The following is a 26,499-nucleotide window of genomic DNA, read 5'->3' as shown; positions in this document are numbered from 1 at the left end:
GGTGTTTTTTTTTATTAAACAGGCCTCGGTATATGTAAAAAAAAAAAAAAACAAGACAATGACTTTCTAGTCACTCTGAATTAATGTCTTCGTGAAATTTTAAAGAGCTTGTAAAAAGTTTAATTTCAGTAAGAACATGGTCTACAAAACCATCATCATCATCATCATCATCATCAACGCTTTCCTCTTAAGGAAGTCTGAAGTCAGGGATTAAATCCGAGTTCGTGAGCAGATTGGAAGAATGGCTAAAGATGATACAGGAGCAAATCCGTCCATCCTGAAGATGAAGGAACAAAAGGGGTGGTGGGATTAGACTGAGCAATGCCCTACAAATGCAAGGAAGATGGAATCACTCCATTCATTCATACAGAGGTCGCGAAACAAATCCTTCCTGTCGGGGAACAAAAATCTGTTGGCAAATACTGAACACAGGAACGATTTGGGTGTCAATCAGATCGACCCAAAGAGGCTTAAAAAATGTGTGTTCTAATAAATTGCAACATTAATGAAACCTGATAAAAAAAAAATAAACAGCCCCATTATAAACTTTGCCTTCACATGTAAACATGAAAATGATTCTTTTTTCAACCCTTATGCACGATTTTCACGCTTTCACACACGCTTTCATGATACAAAAAAAAAAGGTTTATTCACTCAATCCTGCTACTTAAACACATCCTTAAGTCACATGTTCAACAGTCACTTCATCTAAATTTCCTGAAAGTCGTTTGGCCAAATGTTTTGGGACACCTAAATTACCACACCCTTATTTGGTTTTTCCTAAAAAAATAAAAAAAAACATGCAACTCTGTTTTTTTTTTTTGAAAAACCACATTAGGCTGTAAATGTTTTTCACAAACTGTTGCCACAAAGCTGAAGGCACACAATTGTACAGGATGTTTTTTGGATGAGATGGCATTACATCTTTCCTTCACTTGAACTAGGAGACCCAAACCTGTTCCAGCATGACAATACCCCTGTGCACAAAGCAAACTCCATGAAGATATGCTCTACATGGTTTTAGTGGCCTGGAATAGAGCTCTGTCTTCAACCCTACTGAACACCTTTGTACCCGACTTTACTAACATTCTTGTAGCTGAATGATTCGCCACACATCTCCACAACCCCACAGCAAATGTGGCCTTGATGAGAAAAGAGATTCTTCCAATCTTATGGTCACAAACTTTTGATGAAACATTTGTTTATATTTTTCTTCCTTTTCAGACCCTACGGTAATTCTGAACGTCAACCCTGTTAGACTTCTTGTTATAAAGGTAAATTAACAACAACAAAATTCTCCTCGTATTAGCATAGAAACAATTGTGGAATTGAGAACAAAAAAAAAAAAATCTGACAAAAGACTCCGTAGTTTTATAGCAGCACTTTAAATAGGCAAGGGTTTCACACCGACTCTTGTGTTGAGTGGTTCCTGATATAGTGCAGCACAGCAATTTCCCTTTAGTAATTCTTTCCAGCGCTACATACACAAGTTCCTTTAGTTATCCACTAGCAATTGGACACCAACTGGTTCGCATTGTGTAGCATAACGAAGTTAAAAGTGCTCCATCTGGCACCCCTGGAGCACTGCAGTACCTGAGAGAAAAAGAGAGAGAGAGAGAGAGAGAGAGAGAGCGAGTAGAAAGACTATTTCATCTATTTAAAGCCTCGGCTCACAGACCCAATTTTGCCTGTTCTTGAGCACCGGGGCACAGGGCAGAGAAAGACTAATGAGAGAGGCTCATTGTAGGAATACGTTACCCGTGGCTTGCTGCTGTGACCTAGTTCTAGTAGCATAAGCCCTCGCAAAAACACCGCTCCCGTTCTGATTTTCGGTGCAATCAGAAGGAGGAAAGCAAAAGAAAATCATCACAATCTCTCCGAACGCGAGAGCCACAAGGGTCGGCTCGGATATCATACGTTTAATTTGCTCATAAATCCTGTCGCGATGCAGCAATTTTGCCGGGCAGAGTGCCTGGCGACAGATTAATAGACGAGGAGATTTAGTCAGGCACGATCCGTGCTGCTGTGGCTTTTAAGCTCCAATCAGGTTAGGAAATGGGAATGATAACAGTCTGCAAATAAAAGATTCTTCAATTGAGTGGCACAGCATGAGTCGGCTCCGGGTTCGTACTTGGCATGCACGTGGGAGGGAAAAAGGCCCGGGGCCCTAAACCCTGACCATCAAACGCAGCGTGCGACCTCGGAGCGGATGCACTAGGCAAATGAAATGTAGAAATTGAGGAAAACAAATACATGGAAAAAGTAGCATAAGATTATGCCGGAGTGCCCATGTCGCGTTTCGACTTAAACACTTCATTTCCGAGTCGGCGGAGAGGATCGTCACCTGCCGAGGTCTGATAGATGTCGGAACACAGGAAACTCTGCGCTGCTCTCACCTTGATAAATGTTTACTCAACAGTTTGTATTAAAGAGGAGGGTTGGGGGTTATAGTTTTCACACTGTTTCTAGGCGCCAATGGTATATAACCAGGTAGAAGTCAGAAGTCAGATCTCTTCGATAAGGGCACCTTAAAGCCTCTTAGACTTTTTTTAATGCCTACTTTCTTATGTGTGCATAATTATCCCCCCCCCCAAAAAAAATAACAAAAAAACAAATAGCTTACTGCTAAATGCAATTGTCCAGCATGTTCCAGTATTTCAGGGTAGACAGAGAGAGAGAGAGAGAGAGAGAGAGAGAGAGAGAGAGAGAGAGAGAGAGATGAAGATGATAATCAGATGATCTGCGTCTCTCTTTAATCAAATGTGCTCCAGCAGATAAACAGGATGGCTGAAGGACCGCATTATGTATTAGTTTTGATCTACTGGGATGATCTCCAGTGTATATTTCGAGCAGGACAATGTGACACACACACTTATATTTTCAGTTATAAAGCATGTTTATTCATGTGCCGGTCTGTTTAGAAAACTAAAGACTGGCCTGAAATGACTGTAAATACGTATCATTACCATAAATTGGAAAGAAACTGGAGCAAGTTTGATGGAGGAAACTGCATTTGAAGACTGCGAAAAACACACATTTGATTACAAGCTCAAATCAGTAGACATTTCAATTTTCCACTGTTTTCACAACCGCTTTTTTAAAACCGGCTCTGAAATGGATTGCAACATGATCTTTGCAGGAAGGCATGCACAAACTTTTTAACAAAATATAAATTCTTATCAAAATTTCAGTCCAAACTGTATATTTTCTTTTTCCCGGAAATTGATTTCTGATTTCAGAAAGTAGTTACAACATTACAAAACAAGAACAACAGCAGCGCTGGCAAAAATCAGCCAACAACATCGTGAGCTCAAGAACCAAGAGGATGGATTTGGACTCTAACTAACATACACAGTCTGCTATAATCACTCAATAGCTAATAAAACCAATCTATATAATAAATGGACATTCGGTGCTGACTAGATGAGGATGGGTTCCCTTTTAAATCTGGTTTCTCTCAGGGTTTCTTCCTCATTTCATCACCACTGGCTCACTCATTACAGACAAACTAAGAGGGACTAAACTTATAGGCACTTCCATATAAATTCACATTTTTCTCTCTATAAAGCAGCTTTGGGACAATATCCATTGTAAAAAAGTGTTTTACAAATAAAACTAAATTCAATTGAACATCCCACTGTCTATTTATTTATAAAATGTGCTGCAAAGACACAGTCATTATACTTAACTGTAATAATAACTGAATAGAAACAGGGACAATAGATTTCTGCGTCATCTTTGGGCACATATGGAGAACACACTGCTATAAAATGAAGCCCTTCTAGAGACAGATGGTTTAGTAACCGTTGTGTTGTTCAGAATTCCCGTCTCATTGGGAGGAGATGAAAGAAGAAAACGTCCCGTAATAAGATTTGTGTTGTTGACCATCGCTCGCTAGTTTCTTGTTGTGCCTGAGAATGAATCCTGAATCAGCAGCAGCTATCATTTCTTGGATTTGCTGGGGAAAAAAATAGCAGGGAAACTTGTCTTGGTGGCTAGCTAGCTGCTAGTCAGCTAGTTTTCAGAACCCTGATGCTACATAAAACAATACAGAGTTACACACATCATAGAGCTACATTACAGAACATAGAGCTACATTACAGAACATAGAGCTACATAACAGGACATAGAGCTACATAGCAGAACATATAGCTACATAACAGGACATAGAGCTACATAGCAGAACATATAGCTACATAACAGGACATAGAGCTACATAGCAGAACATAGAGCTACATTACAGAACATAGAGCTACATTACAGAACATAGAGCTACATAAAAGGACATAGAGCTACATTACAGAACATAGAGCTAAATAACAGGACATAGAGCTGCATAGCAGAACATAGAGCTACATAACAGGACATAGAGCTACAAAGCAGAACATAGAGCTACATTACAGAACATAGAGCTACATAGCAGAACATAGAGCTACATTACAGAACATAGAGCTACATTACAGAACATAGAGCTACATAACAGGACATAGAGCTACATTACAGAACATAGAGCTACATAACAGGACATAGAGCTGCATAGCAGAACATACAGCTACATAACAGGACATAGAGCTACATAACAGGACATAGAGCTACATAACAGAACATAGAGCTACATAACAGGACATAGAGCTACATTACAGAACATAGAGCTACATTACAGAACATAGAGCTAAGGACTAAAGTCGGTTGTCCCAGCCACATAAAGGTGCATAGCGCCACCAGTAAACCTACTGTATAATGTGTTATATAGTACAATGTGCAAAAGAGAACTGTAAACAATGTACACTCGTAAATAAACACAAAATGTAAACGCAAAAGGTTGTGCAAAACAGCAACAGCAGCAAGATGTGCAAAACAGCAAGTAAACAGTTATAATATAGTTATAATAAAATAATAATATAAAACAAGTGGTTCTGAAGGGTATAAAAATTTTAAATTGTTTGAAAGAAGAACAACAAGACTCCTCAAGTTGATTGTGTTTTTGCTGATACAACGACAAAGTAAATGTAATTTTGCTTCAAACAATATGAAATGTTACCTGTGTTGTGCAAATTGGTCTCCTATACAGGGAGCTGAATTCAATTCAGTTTTAAAATGATACAAGACTTTATAGAAATAACTAAATATACACAATAAGGATGTATAGTTGCTTTCACTGAACACGGTGCTGCAAATGAAATAAAAGAAAAAACTTCCGTAAAGAAAATACTTGTTTAATCTTCCTGTCTTCAACCGACTGAAAAAAACAAAACAAAAAGATTTTTTCCAGACTGTCTGATATCTTGAGGCATAACGACAAACAAATATGCTTCACGTCTTCTCGAGGTGGATAATCAAACCCTTGAGCGCCTTCACCTTATGTGCGCCGCAGCATTATGCAAATTGAATCGCGCCCTCATTTTGAATGCACCTGTTTCCCTGGCCTCGGGCGATTGTGAACGCACAGACCGGACAATGTTCCGTCCTTGTCCTGTCCTGAAGCACCCTGCGGGACCAAACAAGGGCTCTGTGAGACCAGAGGGGACATCCCCTTGCCCATTTTGTGGTTCAGATCTAATTCAGTGGACAGATGAGTGGCTGTGGATGTGGGGGCTCGCAGGTTGCCCCAACCTCTCCCTCCTGTCTGCCGTCCTCACTATTGTCCGGGCAGAAAAGAAAACCCTGTTGAGGCCCTTTTGCTTCGAAGCATCAAAGGTGTGCCGGACCCCCTTTCGCTTCTGGAAAAGCCTCCACCATTCAGAACTAACATTATGGAGAACCTCCTGCACTCGGGCCAGGGTCAGAAAAATAGAGTGAGGTAAAGAGAAAAAGGGAGCCGAGCAAAAGTGGCAGGAATGCACGCTAATTGAAAGGCCGGAATAGAGCGAGAGAGAGAGAAAGAGCGAGAGAAAGAGAGAGAGAATGAAAGACAAAAGAGGAGGGAAAGAAAGGTGGGCTAAAAGACAGTTTAAAAGCAGAAAAGAGCAAAGAGAACAGGCAGCTGACAGAATGTGTGGCGAGGGTCGCAACACACTCTACACTTCACACACAAACGGGGGAAAAACATGAGCTAAGAATTAAGTGACTCAGTGCCAAGTAGTATAGATCTGCATGAGTGTGTGTGTGTGTGTGTGTGTGTGTGTGTGTGTGTGTGTGTGTGTGTGTGTGTGTGTGTGTGTGCATTGAGGAGACCTGAACCGACAGCCAATGTGTGGCGAGAAAAAGAGAAAGAGAGAGAGATGTGAGTGGTGTTGAGGTATACTGACAGGCTTGTGAAACACAAGCAGGCTTCAGGACAAAAGTCCTGGCTGACAAAAGGACTCAGAGACCCGTTTTTGCAGTGCACAAGTTCATCAGCACGTAGTGCAAAAATGTATTTATTTGTTGCCATGATCGCAGCAGTACGTGAAATCCATCAGAACTCACTAGCAAGCAGAGCACTTCCAATAGCTACGATCTCAATCTAAACACGTCACATCACATCACAAGCACATCGTTCTCCTCGTCTGACCCAATTTACAAAGATGAGGATCAAAAGACTGGCGAGATTTGACTGATGTCATAGTCTTACGCTCGCAAATACAATACATAGCTGATAGCGTGTTACAATTGGATAATTGATTATAAATCATAATGAAAGATTTTAAATGATTTGACCTTTGAGACTTCAAAAACTTTTCATCCTTTAAAGACCTTTTGCCCTTTTTCATGCCATCGTTCGTGAATTAACTGTAGACACCAGTCACTACAAATGGTTGATCACATATCTACTGGAAGCTCATGTCACGGCAGATTCATCGGTATGATCATATACCCTGCGTACATCATCTTGCGATCATATACCCTGCGTTGCCCTGCGTACTTTATCTTCATGTAGTGTATCATATTCTAATATATTGCATCATAACACATCGTATTGTCTCATAAGGCATTACATACTTGATCATGTAAAAATTTTAAAAATTATGAAAGGAACTGTTCTGTAATTAAAGTAAGAAAAAGGGCGGAGTTATCTTTCATACCGGCATGTTATAATGAACTGTATCTTTTCTTGTTATTAAAATGGTACCCTCAATATATATACAGTATATATATAATTTATTTTTCCCCCTTTTTTCCCCCTTTTTTTTTTTTTTTTTTTTAAATGATGGAAATTTTGTTGAGATTAGGTACATGCCTTGCGTTCTTGCACTCCTTTTGGCACACACTTTAATGTCTTAAGCTTCAGGTTGCAAATAGGAGGACTCGGGTTCAGCCCGTGAGAACCATAGATGTTGTTCAGCCATTCATTAATAGACAATCAGTGTGTGTGGGTGTGTTCATGTCACCCAGCCAAGGCTTGTTCTCAAGTCTATACACACACACACACACACACACAAAACTCTCCTCTTACTCTTTATTATGACAAAGCCTGTTGTCAGCTTCTCAAGATTGGTAATTATACCGTCCTCAGTCTACGACAGTGTTTATGTGAAAAACTTCTTTTAAGCAAATGAGAGACAGATCCTCATAAATGTATGATTTCTCTCACATACCGACAAAAAAGGAACAAATATTGTAGCATTGTAATGTACACAGGCTGATCTCCAGATGTCACAGTACATATTTTAATTTGATATCTGTCGCTGCTGTTAGGGAATCGGTAACACACGTATGTTACGAACACGTGAAAAACTATGATTGGGAAAAAAGAACTTGGATCTGGCAGGCATAACGGCTCTGCTACAGCTAGAGAACAGATGGGTTGAAAAGTCTTTTCTAACCCTGATGTGACATATGAAGGTTCCACCCACTTTTTTTACTCCCTCATCAAGACTCTGCCCAGTTAGGTGGATTTAGTCCAGGATTGTCCATTACATGTCCAGGCCAACAGATGATGTAACACAACGTCCCAATATTCATTCAATTGCAGTAAATTATATTTTGTGAATTGCTCCATATTATCTTTAAATCTGCACATGTACAGGGTTTAAAAATCATTTGCATCCTCTTCAATAATGACTTTGGTGGAACTTTGGAAGTAGATCTCATATGTGCCATACACACAATATAGTGTATCTCTAGATAGATCCAGACAGACAGACAGACAGACAGACAGACAGACAGACAGATAGAATTACAGAAAATATATTTTAAAAAAACAGTTGTTTAAAAAATGCTGCATTTTTAACGTTAAATAATTATTTTGAGAGATTCGTTTTATGTAGAATTGCATAATAATATGCATAATAATAATAATAATAATAATAATAATAATAATAATAATAATAATTAGGATGTCAGGGATCAGGAGGTTTATCTTGCCATAATCACTTATGAATTGCTTATCAGGGACAAATGTACAATTATAAGGAACAAACCTATACATCATTTTATGAATGTAAAGCTGCTTTGAGACAGTGTGCATTGTTAAAAGCGCTATATAAATAAAAAATGTATTGAATAATAATAATAATAATAATAATAATAATAATAATAATAATAAATCAATAAAATATCCAGGCATTAAAGGGAATTCAATGCGTCTTCTCTGAATGGCTTTTGGAATATGATTTCCTGCCTGTAATTGAACGCGTCGTTATGCTATAAACAGTGTTTGTGTTGTAAAAGCGCTGAGTTGGTCAGCTCGTGTTAACGCTGAGTGCTGAACCCAGTTTACAGCAATAGGATCAATGTTTATTGTGTGGACAAGCCGGTAATTGCGTCTGAATAAACTCAAATTAGAAGCGGATCATTAGCATATGAGTGGAGAGAGAGGAGGCCGCTTAAAGGCTGCAGGTGCGGGAGCGGCTTCATCTCTCTCTCTCTCTCTCTCTCTCTCTCTCTCTCTCTCTCTCTCACTGACTCACCGCTTCTCAACACGTGTGAAATGTGGGTGACACATATGTCGGACATTTTTTTTTCCCGTTTTATCTTATGTTTAACCATTGGAGGGCTTTTTAATGCATAAGCTCAAGAGTAACACCCACAATAAAAACCTAATAATATGCACAAAATTGCTGAATCTCTACACTTAATGAATCTCTTAATACACTTAATTAAGTGATACCTCACTTCCTAAATTTGCCTTAAAACTGAACTAAAAATGAACTTTAAAAATTAAATACTGACATAAACGTAATGCTGCCATTCACAGAAATATTTCTTACGAAAGCAAAAAATTATTGCACTGCATTTGTGGTTTAAAAAAAAATCGAAACAATGACTTTAAAAAGAGGAAAAGTTTCAAATAAACATTTATTTTGAAAAAAAAAAAAAAAAAAACTAATGATAATTTTTATTTTCGATGCACCGCAAATGAAATTCCGTCTAGACACCAATATATTCTGCTTAAAATAAATAAATAAATAAATAAAAATAAATAAATAAATACTGAAAAAATTTCTAACGCCGAGAAAAAAAAATCTAATCAATGACAAAAAAAAAAATCCCCGCGCTGCTGTGCTTTCCTTCTGGGGGGATTTTTGGTAACAATTTGTTTTGAGTCTGCAGGTAAAACCGTCTGCAAACAAATGAATTCAAGCAGGTCCTCTGAAAGAAAAGACGAGAGAGAGAGAGAGAGAGAGAGAGAGAGAGAGAGAGAGAGAGAGAGAGACTGGTCATTGTAGCGAGCGCACAAAACTCTGGATTCCAGCAAACTTTTCTCTTTTTTTTGCTGCACCGCTTTTTAAAAGGGCCTCTTTTTATTTGCTTGCTATACCTCTGCTCAAGCGGAGTCTTTTCTTTCCTTCTATAATCCGTTCTTTTATTTCGGGAGTAAAAAAAAAAAAAAACACAAAACCAGGTTCCACGCAGGGCTTTAGTGGCTAAAAGTGAAAGAGCTGCTGCTTCTTTTTTTTTCTCTCCCGAGTCTGAGCTCTGAATCGCGCTGCAAAATTGCCTCTTGTGAATGAACCGAGGAGCAAAAAAACCGTTTAATAGGATCCGAGGGAGGCTCTGCTATCGCAATTTACTCCTTAAACAGGTGGAAACTGGACCTTGTTCATTATACAAATAGCGAGTATCAACGGGCCTGGAAATGCCATTGGAAATGACGAGGATTAAAGAGTGGAAGATGAAAACTGAAACAAGTTGGGGGCAAAAAAAAAAGAAAAAGAAAAGAAAAAAAGTTTGACTTTAGATAAGTTCACACAGAAAGACTTGTACAATTTGGCGTGGGGAAACGTGTCAAAATTTCATAAATAAATAAACAAATAAAGAAATAAATGTATTTATTTTAATACGAATTAATAAATAAATGATAATAAAAAAATAAAATCTTTCAAGACAATCAAACCATTATTTTAACTTGGTTAGAATTTATCACATAAATAAACAATTAAAAAAGGCTTTAAAAAACCTGAACAAATTTTCAGAAAAAAAATTCAATAGCACTGCGAATATAACAATATATATTTGATATATTGAATATATAATATATATATTATATGATATAATATATTTTATGATATTTTGTATGTATATATATATATATATATATATATATATATATATATATATATATATATATATATATATAAAACTTTAAAAACTTTAAAACTACACAAAGTTAATTAACCATACAAAGAAATTGCCTTTGCAGGAACCAACAATAAATTAACAGATATTAAAGGTACCCTTGATGGTTTCACTTTTATTTCGTGGAGATAAAATCAGTTATTTAACTCTTGATTGTATTTATATAAAGATAATAATAAGAGGAAACAACAGGAAGAATACACACTGCTGTTTTTTTTTTTAAACATTTTCGAGTGCACAGTATAGGTATGAATGTGTGTGTGTGTGTGTGTGTGTGTGTGTGTGTGTGAATAGATTTAGGCCCAGACGCATCACTATTATAATAAATGTGTACTATCTCTGATGTAAGATATACACCCCCCCCCCGTGGGGGGGCCATGGCCGTGTATAAATGGGCGGTAGCAGAGGACAGAGATGGCGATGGCTTTTCCGTGTCACCCCGAGAGAAAGAAGCTCATCAGAGAGAGAGTGTAGAAAATGTGACAGAGCAGTTAGTAGTGAATACACCACTTGCTGTCGGTGTGTGTGTGTGTGTGTGTGTGTGTGTGTGTGTGTGTGTGTGTGTGTGTGTGGGGGGTGGTTGGTGAAGGTAAACTATAACATCACCTTTTTTTTGGCTGTGCGTTTTCCACGAATGAACTTGGCAGAGGAGGGGGTGGTGGGGGGGGCATCGGGGTTCTGTCTTATTCTTTCCTTAACGAGGTCTGTAATGTCCTGTTAATTTTGTGTGTACTAGTTAATGAGCATTAATCTGCTACCCCTGGATGCTATTGTTCCCGAGATGGTCATTTGAATGTAAATGGGAGGAGGGAGTGAGAGGTGGTGGTGGGGTGTGGGGGGGTGACACTGTGAAAGCGAGGTGCTTATTAAAACTGATGTAGTGTCCCTGATTCTCTGGCTTCCAGCAGGAGACACCGGCGAAAGACGCTGCTCACACAAAGTTCGGCAGGGAAAAAAAAATAAAGCAATGGCGAGCTCTTTGCCCTTGGACACGGTCATGTCCTGCCCGAGACTCGAGCCCAGGAGCGCGATCGAGTCTTCTCCAAAACCCTTGGCTTTCTCCATCGACAGGATCATGTCCAAGACGACGGAGGAGCAGCGCAGGGGATCGGACAGCACTGACGGGAAGAGGAACGCCGTGTGCGCGCCCATTCCTTGCATGATTCCTATTCAACCTTTAGCCTACGACCTCCAGGCCAAAGCGCTGGTGAACTACTCCGAATTTTGGAGAGCGAATTTCCGGGGCGCGCTGTGCGCCTCGGCGGCGGCGGCGGCGGCGACGTGCAAATCCAGCTGCGGCGCGTGCACCAAAACGGACTTGCTGCCGGGGAGCAGAGTTATCAAACCTCAAGTGATTCATCAAGCGATGGCCATGCCAGGCAACGCATCTTTGTACTATTTCAATTACCTGGACGCTGCGTATCACCAATCCGAGCTGCTCGGCGGACATTTGTTTTCTACAGTGGTCGCCAATTCGCAGGCGCAGGCGCAGGCTATGACTGCGCACCAGAAGCTGCTGCTGCTGGAGAGCGCAAAACTGGCCGAGAAAGTGCCCACGCCGCAGTACCCACATAAAGAGCGTCTCCCCGGACAGCTGGATCATCTAATGAAGGAGAACCACGGGCTGGCTTCTGAGAAGAACAGCGCCAAAGTGCATAGCAAAGCCAATACCTGTCCTGCGGACGGGAAACCCAAGAACTTCACGTGCGAAGTTTGTGGAAAGGTAAACAACTGGAACGATATTGGAACAAGAATTGGTGCAAGAAATTTTACACAAAAAAAAAAAAAATGCATGCAAATAAATTCATTTTAACAGCAAAAGCGTCAGTTAAATAGTGAGCTTTTTCCAATGTTGTGTACTAAAAAAGTAACACAATGGCACAAAAATGTGCATGCAAATATAATCTTTAGCATAAAAAAAAATCATGACTTGCTTCTTTATATTTGTTTATTTGTAAACGAGCGCATATTGTTTTTTTGTTTACTCGTAGGTGTTTAACGCGCACTACAACCTCACGCGCCACATGCCGGTGCACACGGGCGCCAGACCGTTTGTTTGCAAAGTGTGTGGGAAAGGTTTCCGACAGGCGAGCACGCTCTGTCGACATAAAATCATACACACACAAGTGAGTACCGCAAACAGCGTCATTTCACATGCTGTGTTTTTTTTTGTATTTCTATTATTATTATTGTTGTTGTTATTATTATCATCATTAAGAGTAATAATAATTTTCATTTGTATGAAATAAATAATATACTCTAACGTCCACTCCACGTGGCCTCTGCTGAACGAATCACGACCACTTGTTCACAGGAAAAACCTCATAAATGTAACCAGTGCGGCAAAGCGTTCAACAGGAGCTCGACGTTAAACACGCACGTGCGCATCCACGCCGGTTACAAGCCGTTCGTGTGCGAGTTTTGCGGCAAAGGTTTTCATCAAAAAGGTAAGAAGTGAAACTTGTGGCTTTAATGTTGAGGTCAGAAACACGCACACGGGATTGGATGTAAATATGAAGTGGCACTTAGTGGTAAAAAAGAATGTGGAAATTGTCCACGGGTCACGGCGCAGAGCCTCTGTCTTTTTTTTAGGAAGTTTTGATTGTAAGCAAGTTTGACATCTGCTTGACTTCGACATGCACAAACGAAAAACCTTCATTGCAACTTTTGTAGTTTGGATTAAAAAGCATTTTAATCATTCTATTTTTTTTTTCTTTCCTGCAGGTAATTACAAAAATCACAAATTGACGCACAGCGGCGAGAAACAGTTCAAGTGCACAATCTGCAGCAAAGCCTTCCACCAGATCTACAACTTGACCTTCCACATGCACACGCACAACGACAAGAAGCCGTTCACGTGCGGGACGTGCGGAAAAGGCTTTTGTCGGAACTTTGACTTGAAAAAGCACGTGCGCAAACTGCACGAAAACAACGCGGCCTGCTTACGGACGGGTGAAGAATCATCAAGAGGACAAAACTGAGATTCAAAGGACAAAAACAAGATACTTGTTGTACAAAAAAAAAAAGAAATTGGATGTGATTGGAATGGGAGCATCACTTTACAGCGGAATTGTAAATAAAACAGAATAAAATATTATTTAAAAAAATATTTGAAAGCATTTTATTAATCCAACGAATGATTTACTTGTTGCAAAAATGTATGCATTATATATTGTTTTAATGTAAACGCAGGTTTAATGTTTAAAGCGGTTTTTTATATTTTTTATTATTGTTCTACTTTACATTTATTTGTAAATGTCACACATGCGTGCTTTTAACATTAGTAAAATACAAATCTTTTGAAAAATAAATTCGATATAGGCTAATTTTTTAATCACTTTTACATTTTTATTTAATAAAGTAAATAGCAACATACCTATTAACGTAGATAATATTTAAAATCTTTAGATTACATTCTTTTTTTTAATATTTACATATTTTTATTTACTATTAAATTAACCCTGCGCGTCTTGAATAAAATTATTTATATTTGCAAATGTATAATGTATAAAATATTATTATATGAATAACTATCAGGCAGTTACAGGAAACATATGCGTCTTCACCATCAGTGCAGTTTCTACACACATTTCTCTGTACATGAAATACATTTCCGACACGTTTCACACACTTTCATAATGCGATGTCGGAGCCGGTGAAGCGTACACACACACACACACACACACACACACACACACACACACACATACACACACACACACACACACTCGGACGTCCGACCGGCACGCGCACTCGACTTCCGTTTAATGGCTCAAATTATCAGATAAAACATGGACTCTTCAAAGTCTTATTATCTTAATGAAGTAAAGAGGCTCGAGGGGGAAGCTCGTGCGCATCCAGGCGCGCTCATAAAGCGAGTCTAGTCGATAATAAAAGTCCACATTTAATCACTGTAATAAGGCCGAATGTATTCCGCGCGCGCCTCCTGGAACAATATTATCCTAAATGCGCTCGCGGAAACGCTGATGAGAGACAGAGAGGGCGAGAGCAGCGCGTGATCGCAAATCTCCGAGTCCCAATTACCGGGTCAACGTCCACGGAGAGAAAGACAAAATACTACCGAATGCATGGCCTGGACAGGAGAATCTGTGTGCAACAAAAGATATATAATGTTCAACATTTTATTTTAAACCGATTAAGGTGATAAATAATTTCTTCATCATTCAAAGCTTTACGGGTCAAAGTTCAGATGATTGGAGTCGCCATGTGACCGAATTTGAGACTTTTCTCAAATTATCTGGTGCATCATTTAAATGTATCACCAGGCAGACATTTCCATCTTGCTGGTTTTTTCGTTGTTGTTGCAGTTTATTAATGCTGATTAATGATGCGTGTTTTAAATCACCATCTTTGGAAAATTACTGTCACTGTGACACCAAAGACAATAAATAACTCCAGTGACTAACACATTAGACACGAGTTATTCGTGGAAACAAAGACGTTTCATTCGTCACAATTTCAACACAAAATATGATATGAACACAGTTCAATTCAGATTGAAGCTTTTGCTGGACAGAAAGGAGCCATATTTAGACAATGGCATGAGTCAAAAAGGGGAAAAGAAATTAAGAATAATGTGTGCTGTTACATAGGGGATTACTTGTTAGAAAAAGTACTAGTGAACAGAATAAATTAACTTGTTAAAACAGAATATATTAAAGAGGCTGATTTCACAAAACCATAACCAAAAACTATAACAAACCATTGGTAAAAAAAAAAGATAGATAGATAGATAGATAGATAGATAGATAGATAGATAGATAGATAGATAGATAGATAGATAGATAGATAGACAGACAGACAGACAGACAGACAGACAGACAGACAGACAGACAGACTTGTGTGAATTGTGTTTATTACTATACCTATGAAGAATGAACAAACTTGAATAAAATAAATAGTGAAATGATAAATATTAAAGCTAAAATCGGAATATAATTCGAAATTCTTTTAAATATTCATATTCATATTATACAAATGTCCTCCTTCCACACCAGCCACATTCCAGGAGAGCAAAAGGCACTGAAACCTCCAGCTCAGTGGCGCTTCATTATTATCTACATCCTGTGTTTCACCTATTTCGCCATCAAATGCACGTATGTCAAAGTAAATCTCACACACACACACACACACACACACACACACACACACACACACACACACACACACAGCGTATTAGATCATTTCAAATCAACAAAAGCGGTTGGTGGGAAGGGTGTCACCAAAAAGCCATGTTTGTGCGAGACGGAAAAAAAGAAAAAGCGGCAGCAGCACTTTGCGCAAAAAACAGTCCATCTCTGAGAAGAGAAGAGAAGAGAAGAGAAGAGAAGAGAAGAGAAGAGAAGAGAAGAGAAGAGAAGAGATAGAGTGAGAGGGGTGAGAGAGAGAGAGAGAGAGAGAGAGAGAGTAAACAACCTAGAGGCGGCCTCGTTGCCCTTTTCTCCGCACTTTACCTCTCAAACATCTGAGCAACCAGCTTTGCTCCTAGAAACATGTTAATTGCCGGCGGAGCTTCATTACGGCGGAGGCCGCGGCCAGGCGAAGTGCGGGGATTTTCTGCAGGGGAACAAGAGCGCATTAATGAACCGTCAACAACGCAGAGACCGAGATCAGCCCCAAACCGAGGCATTGGAGCTGCCACAAAAGCCTGGACGACGCAGGAAGAAAAGGAGACCTGGGCTTTTTTTGGGGGGTTTTGTTTTGTTTGGCCAACTCAATCGATTGTAAATAGGAGATTAACGGGGTAGTGTCGGTGCGTTTCTGTTAAGAGGCGTCGAAGAAAAGGTCCCAATTAAGTCCACCAAATGTTAACTGCGTCCCCTTTCTGTTCCTCTCTCCCGCTGTCCCGCGTTTAGACCGAATGAAATTCTAATTAAACCGCATTAAAGCGCCCTCCTCAGTCCGATCTCAGCCCGGGAAGAGAGACGCCGCTGCCTGGCGACAAAGAGCTCCAAATCAGGGTCTGAGGGACAAAGTTAATGAACCTCATCAAACCACTCAGTTCCACTACTGCACAACCGAGAGCAAGAACACCAAGAGTGAAAGTCAAAAAAATATGATTGCCTTCCAAAATATTATGAGATACACAATATCACAATATAACATCTGATTAGCTTAATATTAGAAAACATCCCAACAAAAAAACATCTATTAATGAAAATATCGACTAATTACAAGTAACAAAAAAAAGGCATAAACATTTCTTATGAAAGGCTCATAATATTGGTCTAACTGGAGTGCTAATGTCATATACACTGAAAACATCATCAGTATAGAGTGGATATCTAATTATTACATAAGGTTATAACAACCGACTTCTGATTAAATATATGGTTTGTGTTGGGTTAAACATCCCAACTAAGCCTATAGAATGATTTAGAATAATAATAGTTAGAATTAAAAAAATAAATAATTTGTGGGAAAAACCTTTTTCACTGTATAATAATTTTGTCACGACTATTGAAGTAGAATTGTAACTTTACAAAGAAAAATAAGTAGAAATAGAAGGAATTTCATTCACTCTGTTTTAGTAGAAAGTCTATAGAAATTGCATTATTAAATGTCCACAGATGAAAACATAAAAAAAAAAAAAAAAAAAACTACGGGTTTATATTTGCCATGTTCAAAATGGTCTCAGACTTGCAAATATACACAGATCGGCCATAAGAATAAAATGAAGACAATAACATTAACTTGTTAAAGTGACACCTGCAGGAAAGGGGAAGGGGGGGGGGGGGGGGGGTATCAGGTAGCAAGTGAACTGCCAGCTCAAAGATGTTGCGCTGAAAGCAGGAAAAATGGTCGAGTGTATAAGGATAGACCTTGACAAAGCCAAACTGAGAAGGATAGATGAGTGGGGTAGAGCACTTTCAGAATGGCAGGTCAGATGGTGTTCCTGGTTTGCGGTTAATACCTACCAAGTGGTCCAGCAACATAAATATACCCTAATCCTAACCCTAACTCTGATGTATAAGAGACATATAAAGAGAAAGAGACAGGAGAGAGAGAGAGAGAGAGAGAGAGAGAGAGAGAACATATATGAGACAATCTGCATAATTTGGTGTTTTCTCTGCTCTCTATTTCGAGCACGTAAATGTGATTTGATTTGTTAATATAATAATAATAATAATAATAATAATAATAATAGTAATAATACTAACAAATTAAATCCTACAATAAATAAACAGGTGTCTCTATTAAACCCTACAGTACACATCAGTTTTTGATGTTCTTCGAGGCCGTGAGTGGGTGCTTCTGCTTTTAAGTTGAAGCCATCCTATACACCCACAAGGCCTCAAATCATCAAGGGCACGCTCAGAGAAGGTGCTTTATGGCTTAGAGGTCTCCAGGCAGCAGCATGGGAGTAGAACGTGGGCTCTCTGCCCCGCTGGAATAACATCAATGTCAGTCTCTGGCATGACCTCCGTTCAGAAGCAGTCTTTGGCCCTTGAGGCTAGGCAGCTTAAGGGGAACTTCTGTCCCCTCCTTCAACGCGTTACACACAGTCTGTTAAAAAAAAAAAAAAGACGAGGCCTGACCTCAAAACAATCTGCTCCTCATTCACTAGCGCTCTTACAAGTCTCCCCTCCACCTCCTTCTCCAAATCCCCCATTAGACAACTATCAATGCAGACAGCCTGGCAATTTAAAATAAATGGGAACATAACTAGGGCTGCTTATCCTCCGAGGAGAAAACATCTGTGCGAGGATTCAGTCAACAGACGTCTACTAAAATGTCCTTTCTTGATACTATTGAAAACTGATCTGGAAACAGTCTCATTGTTTGGCCGGAACACTAATGCCGAGATGTCCGGTGTTAATCCTCTGACCCAGGATTCCCTCTTCACTTCCACTCCCTTGTGTCACAAAGGATGGAGGTTAATTAACTCGGACCTGCAGATCTACCCTAAAGCTGATCTTCAGTTTAACACACGGGGAAGTACAATGCGGGATTATGAGTACAATGTGCTTTCGACTGACCAAATAACAGGTGGCGTAGGACAGTCACAAGTGTTTGCGTCTCAATCAACATACCATTTAAAAGCAAGCTATGTGTGGTTACAAAAATTAGTGCCTTTAATGTACATATAGTGAATTACAATGGGTTTATCTGGGAAGAAACAGATGAAGAACAGCAACACCCAAACACACATCTAAACTATTTATAATAGCACAAGGCTCTAACAGCACACACATCTAATGAAATGAAGACATCAAGCATAGAGTTGGCTGAAGTCCAGGTGTGTGTTTGTAATCCATTCTCTCTATTCTGTCCTCTCCTTCATGGTGGTGTCCATGGCCAACCTAGCTCGAGGGCTTTCTTCATGAGAATACACAATGTATAACTAGTCATTTGGAAAGGCTCCAGATCGTGCGCTTCAAAAACCCTTTTAGATAATTCACCGTCTTGATAACTACCCCCACCTTGGCACCTCGGTCTCTTGTTCCCTACCCACTCATCTGGGCGACTGGTGCCCTGACCTCCGGGGGCAAGAGCGAGTCCCAGCTGAGGAACACGGGCAGCTGCCAACCAGCACCACTTCAACCCCGACCATCCGGATGATCGCATTTGTCAAGCCGCCACTCCGCGTCACACAGTGCAGGCTTGATCATCGCAATTAGGGCTCGATCCGGGAACTGGCACATTGGTCAGTATGCACAGAGCGAGGGATTGTACGGCAAGAGAAAGATAGAAAGAAAAAAAAATGAAGGAAACAGATAGAAAAGGAAATAAATTTAATTTGCTGAAAGAAAATTATTACAATCCATCTAAGCAAAAATTCCTTCTTCAACATTCTCAGCATCGAAATACTGAATGTGAACATTATATTCCATAAACATAAATGTCCACCAATGAAAGCACCCGAACACACCTAATCTCATGACACATTTTGGGCATTTCTTTATTATTGAGTTATTAGGAACATATGGCAAGTGGCTGACCTCAAATCTGCTTTCAAAGTGACCAAAGAAAAGTAATTACTGCGAACAGAGAAAGCACTCAGCGAGGATTTGTGCCGTAAAGGAGTCATGACCTCATCGTTACCAAGAGTCTAGGTTTAAAAAAAAAACAAAAAAACGTTACATTCCACTACAGACTTGCTTATGTTTTAGACAAGAACAATATGATCACACCTGCACGACATTGGAGTTTCAACGAGGAAAAACAACAAAAAAGAAAGTAGAAAACCAAAAAAAAGAAAGTGCAAATTGTGGCTTTACAATTTACTGAAAAAAAAAAACAAGTTCTATGCATGATTTATGACTTTTATGAATTTTTGCAGGAGTCCCATTGAATGAAAAATCTAATTTGACTGCCACGTCATTTTTTATTTAGAAACATAATCCAATTGTTCAGATTTAATAGTTGAATAACACTTTCAGTAGTTCCCTGGCTATTTACTGGAAAAAATTTTTTTACTTCCTGACTTTTCAATAGCTGACATTGTTAAAATAGCAACTTAATTAAAATTGTATTAGTCTAATACACGATCATTTTAAATTTGATAATGCCAGTTTAATGGCATAATAAGAGTCTCACCACTTCAACATAGAAAAACAAAGACCCTATGGACAGAAATCTCTAGTAAATTTTGCTAAATAAATACATACATAAACAGATATCACCATTCCATTACAATACAATAAACCAATTGAACATGAAATATGACCTGCTGATTATAGATTCCTAAACTCCAAGATCAATAAATTCGTCCTGCAAATATACACAAGTAATTTATCTGGGATATATCCGAACTGGTGTTAAGGGTTTGTATCATTGACTGTACTGCCACCTTGTGGAAAGACTACATCAGTGCAAAATTTCTCAAAACTGAAATTGAACAACAGCTCTACCATTTTACAGAGATGCACTACAGCACTAGGCACGAGACTCATTAGCAGTGTATGCAATATGTAATAATTTCATTTTTAAGGACGGAATTAACTTATAACAAAAAGCTCCTTGGTTTAAACCCTACCTTCTCCTAATTCACATCAGTCAGCAGACCTGAGTTTGGGTCGAGGAGGTCTGCCTTTACTCAGTGCAGGTGAAGAATTATTCTCAGTGTCTTTGAGTCCTTGTGAGACCATCTCAGCACTCAGCGGGGCTTGACTCTTTCCCAGCAAGTAGCTTTCCCATTCTGGGAGCTTCTGTTCCACCAAAGCCCAATAACAAGTCTAAAACGTTGAATAGGCAAAATATATATATATAAATATAAATTCCAATAAATTGTATACTTTCAGATGATTTATATTCACTCACTAAACAAAGAATAATGAAATAAAAGTAATGCTATTATCACAATTGTGCGATTTTTTGTTTTAGAAAGTCTGAATACCTGAAGTTTCAGAACATCGGGATGCAGAAGCGGTCGTGTCCGAAAACGCTCTTCTAATTTTTGGAAATCCTGTAAAAAGGATGGAAAAACTCAAAACTATTGAATAAACACATTCGATGAAACAGCTTAAAAACAGTGTTTTGCTTAAAAAATAATGCTTTCTATTGCTCAGGAACCGTTGAAGCAGAACAGGCGCTTGGAGAATATACCCTTTCTCTCCTGTCAATCAAAGTGACACTAGACAATGGTGAGAATCGGTGAGATTATGTATGCAGAAGAGGGCAGATAGCACTTTCCTCAAAGTGTCAGCGCTAAAGAATGAGACTGTTTAGCTGATAACCTGCATTATCCTTTACTCTCAGTGGTTGCTAGAAGTCATTAGATAGAAGATGAGAACACAGGTTGGTCCAATATTGCATTAGAGCCAAAAGATTAATGTATTTAACAAATACAAAAGGTTTAGCGAACGTAGTTTAGCATTTTGGAAACCACTGACCAACATCAAGATATTTTTTAAATCTGCAAATCACATGATATCGAGGCAAAAAAAAAGAAATGATGTAGATATCGTTACTTCGGAAGAACAACCAGCAGATGAGATTTGCTCATCCTTTTGTCTGAGGAGTCGAAATGTGAGATTTTTGATTCTAACCGCTGCGTCTTTTTAGACTTGAAGAGGGTGAATGAAGGGTTCCTAAATGTGTGATTCCCACCGAGGCTTCCTGAAATTTCTACATCTTTGACAGGAAATGTACATACACATACATAAATACATGCAAAAAAGGATTTTTATTCTAAAAATGTAAAAGTACCTCCATGATTTCTGCATTCCTTTCCCGTGCAACCTGGGACATAGTGGCTTGATGCTTTTTCTTGTCTTTTTGCTGCTTATTACAAATCTCCATCTGCTGCAGTAAAACAGCTCGCTTCCCCAAACTGCAGAGCGAGAAAACAGAGAGACAGTAAATACATGACACACATCAACAACCACTGGCCTTAGAGTACCGTCAAGTGACACTAATACCGGGCTCACACTGTGCAATTTTTTACAGTCCTTCGCAATTGTTGCCTGTCAGACTACACAAACATGATCCCCATGCCACACTGATCTCAACTGTCATAATGTCAGACTGGACGACGGGCAAAAACCGACACACACGAGAAAAAGTCTCTTCTGAAGTTTGACGTCAATAATCTGTGACGAGAGCAGACCTCTCGCTAATGGTAACCAGCAGCAAACAAAAACAATCTGTAGTGTTATTTTTACTCGTGACATCACTTGATAATAAAATGCCATACAAACACTCCTTTTTCCTCCATAACTCAGTATGTTCTCGTCTTCCTGTACCGTCCACCCTGACTCGTTTCCACATTTTCCCTGAGGTGGTTTGAAGTTGTCACACTAATTGTCTCATCGGGTTGGACGCTCCTATTGGTTCATGGTTTGACGGACGTCGTAGGAGAAGTCACTCTGCAGGAAAGAATCAGAAATCGGAGAAAAAAAGATCTGACCTGACGTTCATTAGTCAAACCATGTCCCAGAGATCGAAGACTACAGGTTTTAGCCTAGGATTAGAAGAAATGTAGGATTTTCACAATTTGTCCCAGACGACCAACTCGATGTCACGTGATCCCGGCGTTACTTCATTTACAATACTTACATTTATAGACCCAATTATTCCCGGAAAATCCCATGACAAAACGGCATGCTTGTGAGGGTCACACCGTGAGGGTCATCACGTCCGGTTTGGTCAGTCCAATTCGAACAAAACGCCCGAGAAATCGCACCCCATGATAATAGATTTGACTAAAAGGACTACAAATAACTCCAGAATTATTGGCACCCATTATTGGCATTCTAACAACTCTGGGACCTCAGGGGTGATTTCTATTGAGGTCACGTTTCACACCAAGGTATTAATATGATCCACTGCTGTGAGCACCAGATTTCTTACCAATTTATGGTGTCAATTATAATGACAATCTTTTTTATTTCCATATACAAAGAAAATTATATAAATTCCTCAGTTTTTGGTGTAGAGTCCATATAAAGCTTCAGGTTGTAACAGGACAAGATGTGGAAATGTTCAGGGGGGTAAATACTTATGCACGATAGAGTTTACAAATATATTATATATATATTTTTTGTACTGTTGCCACTTACATTTCTTCATGTTTCTTGCTGAGTTGAAGCTCTTTCTGAGAGTCAGACGCCATGTTTGTTTCTTTCATTATTAAATGTAAATATAAAAATTGTAATTAGGAGTTTATACTCTTATTATTTCTCCTCGTAGCTTCAAAGCTAACAGGCTCGCTAACGTGCTAGCTCGCTCTCTTTGGTTTCACTTTCCCTCGGATTTTACGAATAAAAAATAAATAATTCTGCTTTAAACATTTAATTACTGAAATTGTAATAAAAAAGACAACAATTAGCCACGACCTGTAACACGCTCGTGAACACTTCCAGCAGCATGGCCTGTGACCATGGAAACACAGTTTCATTTTTCATTGGCTCTGGTAAATCAGCTGATCACGCCGCAGGTAATCTGTGAGCGTCCGCCATCTGCTGGTCATATAAATTATTACAGGTTGAATTCATTGTAAATATTTTTTTGCCCAGATTGTATTTAATGTGCTTGATGAAATTTTTTATTCTGGGTGCAACCATCCACAGAGGTTTTCTAAATTATCTTTTATTATCGAAGTAGCAGAATTATTAGTAGTTGAATTCTAACGGCATTATTCTATGACCATGCTCTATTTTTTTCATCACCAGCAGAGGGCAAGAGAAGCTTAAAATACAGACAAAGCAGACCTCTAATACATTTATATCAGTCCACCAAGTGATTATAATAGTCCTCAAAGTGTGATCAATTTAGTTTAATAATTTAATTTAATAAAATATGATAACCTATCATTATCATTATTATTATTATAATTATTCATTATTATTAATACAGGGTTCTCAATAATAATAATAATAAAAATAAAAATAATAATAACTATTATTATTTTAGTTCATTAGCTGATTCAGTGAAATGCCTTGAATGTCAATTACTCATTTTTATTTATTGTTTTATATATATATATTGTACTAGAGTATACATGGTAAACCTTCTTTTTTCGGCTGCTACCGTTAGGGGTCGCCAGAGCGAATCATCCGTCTCCATACTACTTTGTCCTCTACATCTGCCTCTTATAAACCAACTACCTGCATGTCTTCCCTCACCACATGCATTATTTATAGCACAAAGGATTACTTTTCTTCTGCACAAACACAAAAGAGATATGATTGTTATACTAGGAATTACTATATGACTTTATATTACTGTATATTATTACTGTATACTTTATACTGTACTTTTATAATATATTATAATGTATATATAGTGATGTTAAACAATAAGCTATAAATACCTTCATTCTTTCTATCTGCTGAATAGATATAAAAAGAACAGAGAAATTGAGAAATCACTTCCATCTTTCTTTATAAAAGACGGCCATTCTGTTCAACTCTTATGTTAGACATGTTATCAATTCTCGGCCTCTCCAGACGTCATTTACAATGTCGTATTATTGCTCTTCAAGTGTCTAATCATTCATAGAAGTGGAAGTGTGTGTGCTTTGCTGTGCTGTGCTTGGTGTCCTACAGGGATCAGGGAGAGAGATGGATCTTTTTAGGGCAGCACTCTGTCATTCTGTGGAAAAGCAGGGACTTTGTCTGTCACACACACCGACATGCACATGCAGGCCTGTATTTATATTCACCCATGTGACCTTTATCTGCGTGTGGTAAAGGCGCCCGTATTGTAACCCAAAAATAGAATGTAAACGGCAATAAAGTTCAGTGAGTGACCGGAGTAAATGTGATTTTAACAGTCATGTGCCTTCGACTGGATTTAGACAACATTCTTTTTATTTGACATTTATTGAAATAAAGGTGTTACAGCTACAAAGCACATGGTATAAGTGGCGAGATGCAACCACTATTACACCTAACCAGAGAGAAAGAGAAAAATATAAACATATTCAGCCCCCCCTTTATGTTATACTTTGTGTATAATTTATACGTCAAATACATTAGGAAATTGTACGTCATTATCTGCACTTTAAAATATGCTTTATGATTTTATGCAAATTAATGTTTAAAGTGAAACATAAAGTAGAAAAAAGAGAGATGATCCACAAGAGTGGCATGTGAAATGAACATTAGAGAGAAAGGGAGACATACACAGTAACAGGAGAGAGACACAAAGAAGGACAAAAAACAGACACAGAGAAAGACATACAGAACAAACATAGAATGAGACGAAGAAGGACACACATGAAAACAAGACAGAGAGAAATAAGAGAGAGAGAGAGAGAGAGAGAGATGGGGGCAAAGAGACATACACTCAGAATAAACAAGACAAATAGAGACACAGAAAATAAGAGAGACAGAGAGAGAATACATACAGAATGAGAGAGAAAGAATAGATGAGGGTGAAACACACACACAGGGAGAATAAGTGGGAGAGAAATCATGAGTAAAAGAGACACACAGAAGAAGAGAGGGGAGAATGGGAGAGAGAGAGAGAGAGAGAGAGAGAGAGAGAGAGAGAGAGAGAGAGATACTATAAGTCTGTGATTATTTCCCTGCTGCCTTTGTGCTTTGATTAAAGTTTTTGTGATTTATCAGCTGACAGCATTATTATGCTGTGAATATTATCTCTGTGTGTGTGTGTGTGTGTGTGTGTGTGTGTGTGTGTGTGTGTGTGTGTGTGTGTTTGTTTGTGCATTTGTGTGTGTCCTATAAAGGTGTAATGAGTTTTACGCATCATACTGAGGATAAAATATAACATCCACACGCCTGCCAAATGTATTAGAATAAACTTTCTCTGTACTAACGCTTGTATTAAAACGGGCCTGTCTCCTGTTGGGCATTTGACAGATATTAGATTATTTACTGTATGATGGATGTGTTTACTTCAACACGTGAACGCCTGCAGGGTTTCCACGGTGGACCAGTTAATATCTGATCATTTGTGAAAGCATTTTTCATCGTTTCTTTCTCCTATTCTCTGAGGCACAGCTCCACATAACCGGACAGTAAGCAGACTAGAAACTGACGGGAAACAAGCTGCCAAGGCTGTATATATAGATTGGATCCAACATATCTAGAAATTGAATAAATCGCATAGACCGGTAGCTCTATCAGATGTTAAGGCGAATTAGCTGTTAAGTCTCCAGATTAGTGATTCGGTGAAGCGCATCATCGGGTTGCAAAAATAAGAAGGTTTAGAAACAAGATTCTAATATTTTGGTTAACTCAACAGTAATAAAAGTAAAGGGGCTTCAGACTTGTCACATGTACTTTACTGTACGGTGAAATTCTTTTTCACATATCTCAGCGATGTTAGGAAGCTGGGGTTGGAGCTCAGGGTCAGCCATGTTGCAGCAAACCTGGAAGATTAGGGCCTTGCTCAAGAGCCCCAATAGTGACAGCTAAAGTACAGTGATACTCTTTCTTCTAATATCCCAGCTTATTAGGAGACTGGGGTCAGAGTGCAGGGTCAGCCCTGAAAGGTTAAGAGCCTTGCTCAAGAGCCCAACAGTGGCGACTTTGCAATACTGAGATTTGAACTCACGCCCTACGGATA

At 38.8% G+C, this 26,499-nt stretch overlaps 2 protein-coding genes across 5 annotated transcripts; one reads left to right on the top strand and one right to left on the bottom strand.

Moving 5' to 3' along the window:
• Positions 1–97: 97 nt before the first annotated feature.
• c19h3orf14 (chromosome 19 C3orf14 homolog) lies at positions 98–23,349 on the bottom strand. 3 transcript variants are annotated; one of them, XM_046875736.1, is made up of 5 exons: positions 23,025–23,349; positions 21,673–21,796; positions 20,861–20,929; positions 20,501–20,699; positions 98–277 (listed from the first exon to the last, which is right to left on the bottom strand). In XM_046875736.1, the coding sequence occupies exons 1-4, from the start codon at positions 23,090–23,092 to the stop codon at positions 20,517–20,519; spliced, it is 444 nt and encodes a 147-aa protein (XP_046731692.1). In that variant the 5' UTR covers positions 23,093–23,349; the 3' UTR covers positions 98–277; positions 20,501–20,516. The 3 variants fall into 3 exon arrangements, with proteins under 3 accessions (XP_046731692.1, XP_046731693.1, XP_046731691.1); XM_046875737.1 differs by lacking the exon at positions 98–277 and adding an exon at positions 18,414–19,157; XM_046875735.1 differs by lacking the exon at positions 98–277 and adding an exon at positions 19,398–19,573.
• fezf2 (FEZ family zinc finger 2) lies at positions 10,921–13,607 on the top strand. Of its 2 annotated transcripts, XM_046875733.1 has the most exons (5): positions 10,921–11,019; positions 11,406–12,223; positions 12,492–12,626; positions 12,815–12,947; positions 13,225–13,607. In XM_046875733.1, exons 2-5 carry the CDS (start codon positions 11,468–11,470, stop codon positions 13,479–13,481), a joined length of 1,281 nt encoding a protein of 426 aa, XP_046731689.1. In that variant the 5' UTR covers positions 10,921–11,019; positions 11,406–11,467; the 3' UTR covers positions 13,482–13,607. The 2 variants fall into 2 exon arrangements, with proteins under 2 accessions (XP_046731689.1, XP_046731688.1); XM_046875732.1 differs by lacking the exon at positions 10,921–11,019 and having other exon boundaries at positions 11,220–12,223.
• Positions 23,350–26,499: the final 3,150 nt, after the last annotated feature.

The sequence above is a fragment of the Silurus meridionalis genome, chromosome 19, assembly GCF_014805685.1.
Source record: "Silurus meridionalis isolate SWU-2019-XX chromosome 19, ASM1480568v1, whole genome shotgun sequence".
Lineage (NCBI taxonomy): Eukaryota > Metazoa > Chordata > Actinopteri > Siluriformes > Siluridae > Silurus > Silurus meridionalis.
This window is presented reverse-complemented; position numbering and strand designations above follow the sequence as displayed.

Excerpts from the sequence above, each read along its gene's own strand:
- fezf2 (XM_046875733.1), top strand. The coding sequence starts at position 11,468 with ATGGCGAGCTCTTTGCCCTTGGACACGGTCATGTCCTGCCCGAGACTC. Across the intron at positions 12,627-12,814 it reads ATAAAATCATACACACACAA|GAAAAACCTCATAAATGTAA; the intron begins GTGAGTACCGCA and ends ACTTGTTCACAG. Across the intron at positions 12,948-13,224 it reads CAAAGGTTTTCATCAAAAAG|GTAATTACAAAAATCACAAA; the intron begins GTAAGAAGTGAA and ends TCTTTCCTGCAG.
- c19h3orf14 (XM_046875736.1), bottom strand. The coding sequence starts at position 23,092 with ATGAAAGAAACAAACATGGCGTCTGACTCTCAGAAAGAGCTTCAACTC. Across the intron at positions 21,797-23,024 it reads AGCAAGAAACATGAAGAAAT|TTTGGGGAAGCGAGCTGTTT; the intron begins GTAAGTGGCAAC and ends CTCGCTCTGCAG. Across the intron at positions 20,700-20,860 it reads CCGATGTTCTGAAACTTCAG|ACTTGTTATTGGGCTTTGGT; the intron begins GTATTCAGACTT and ends TCAACGTTTTAG.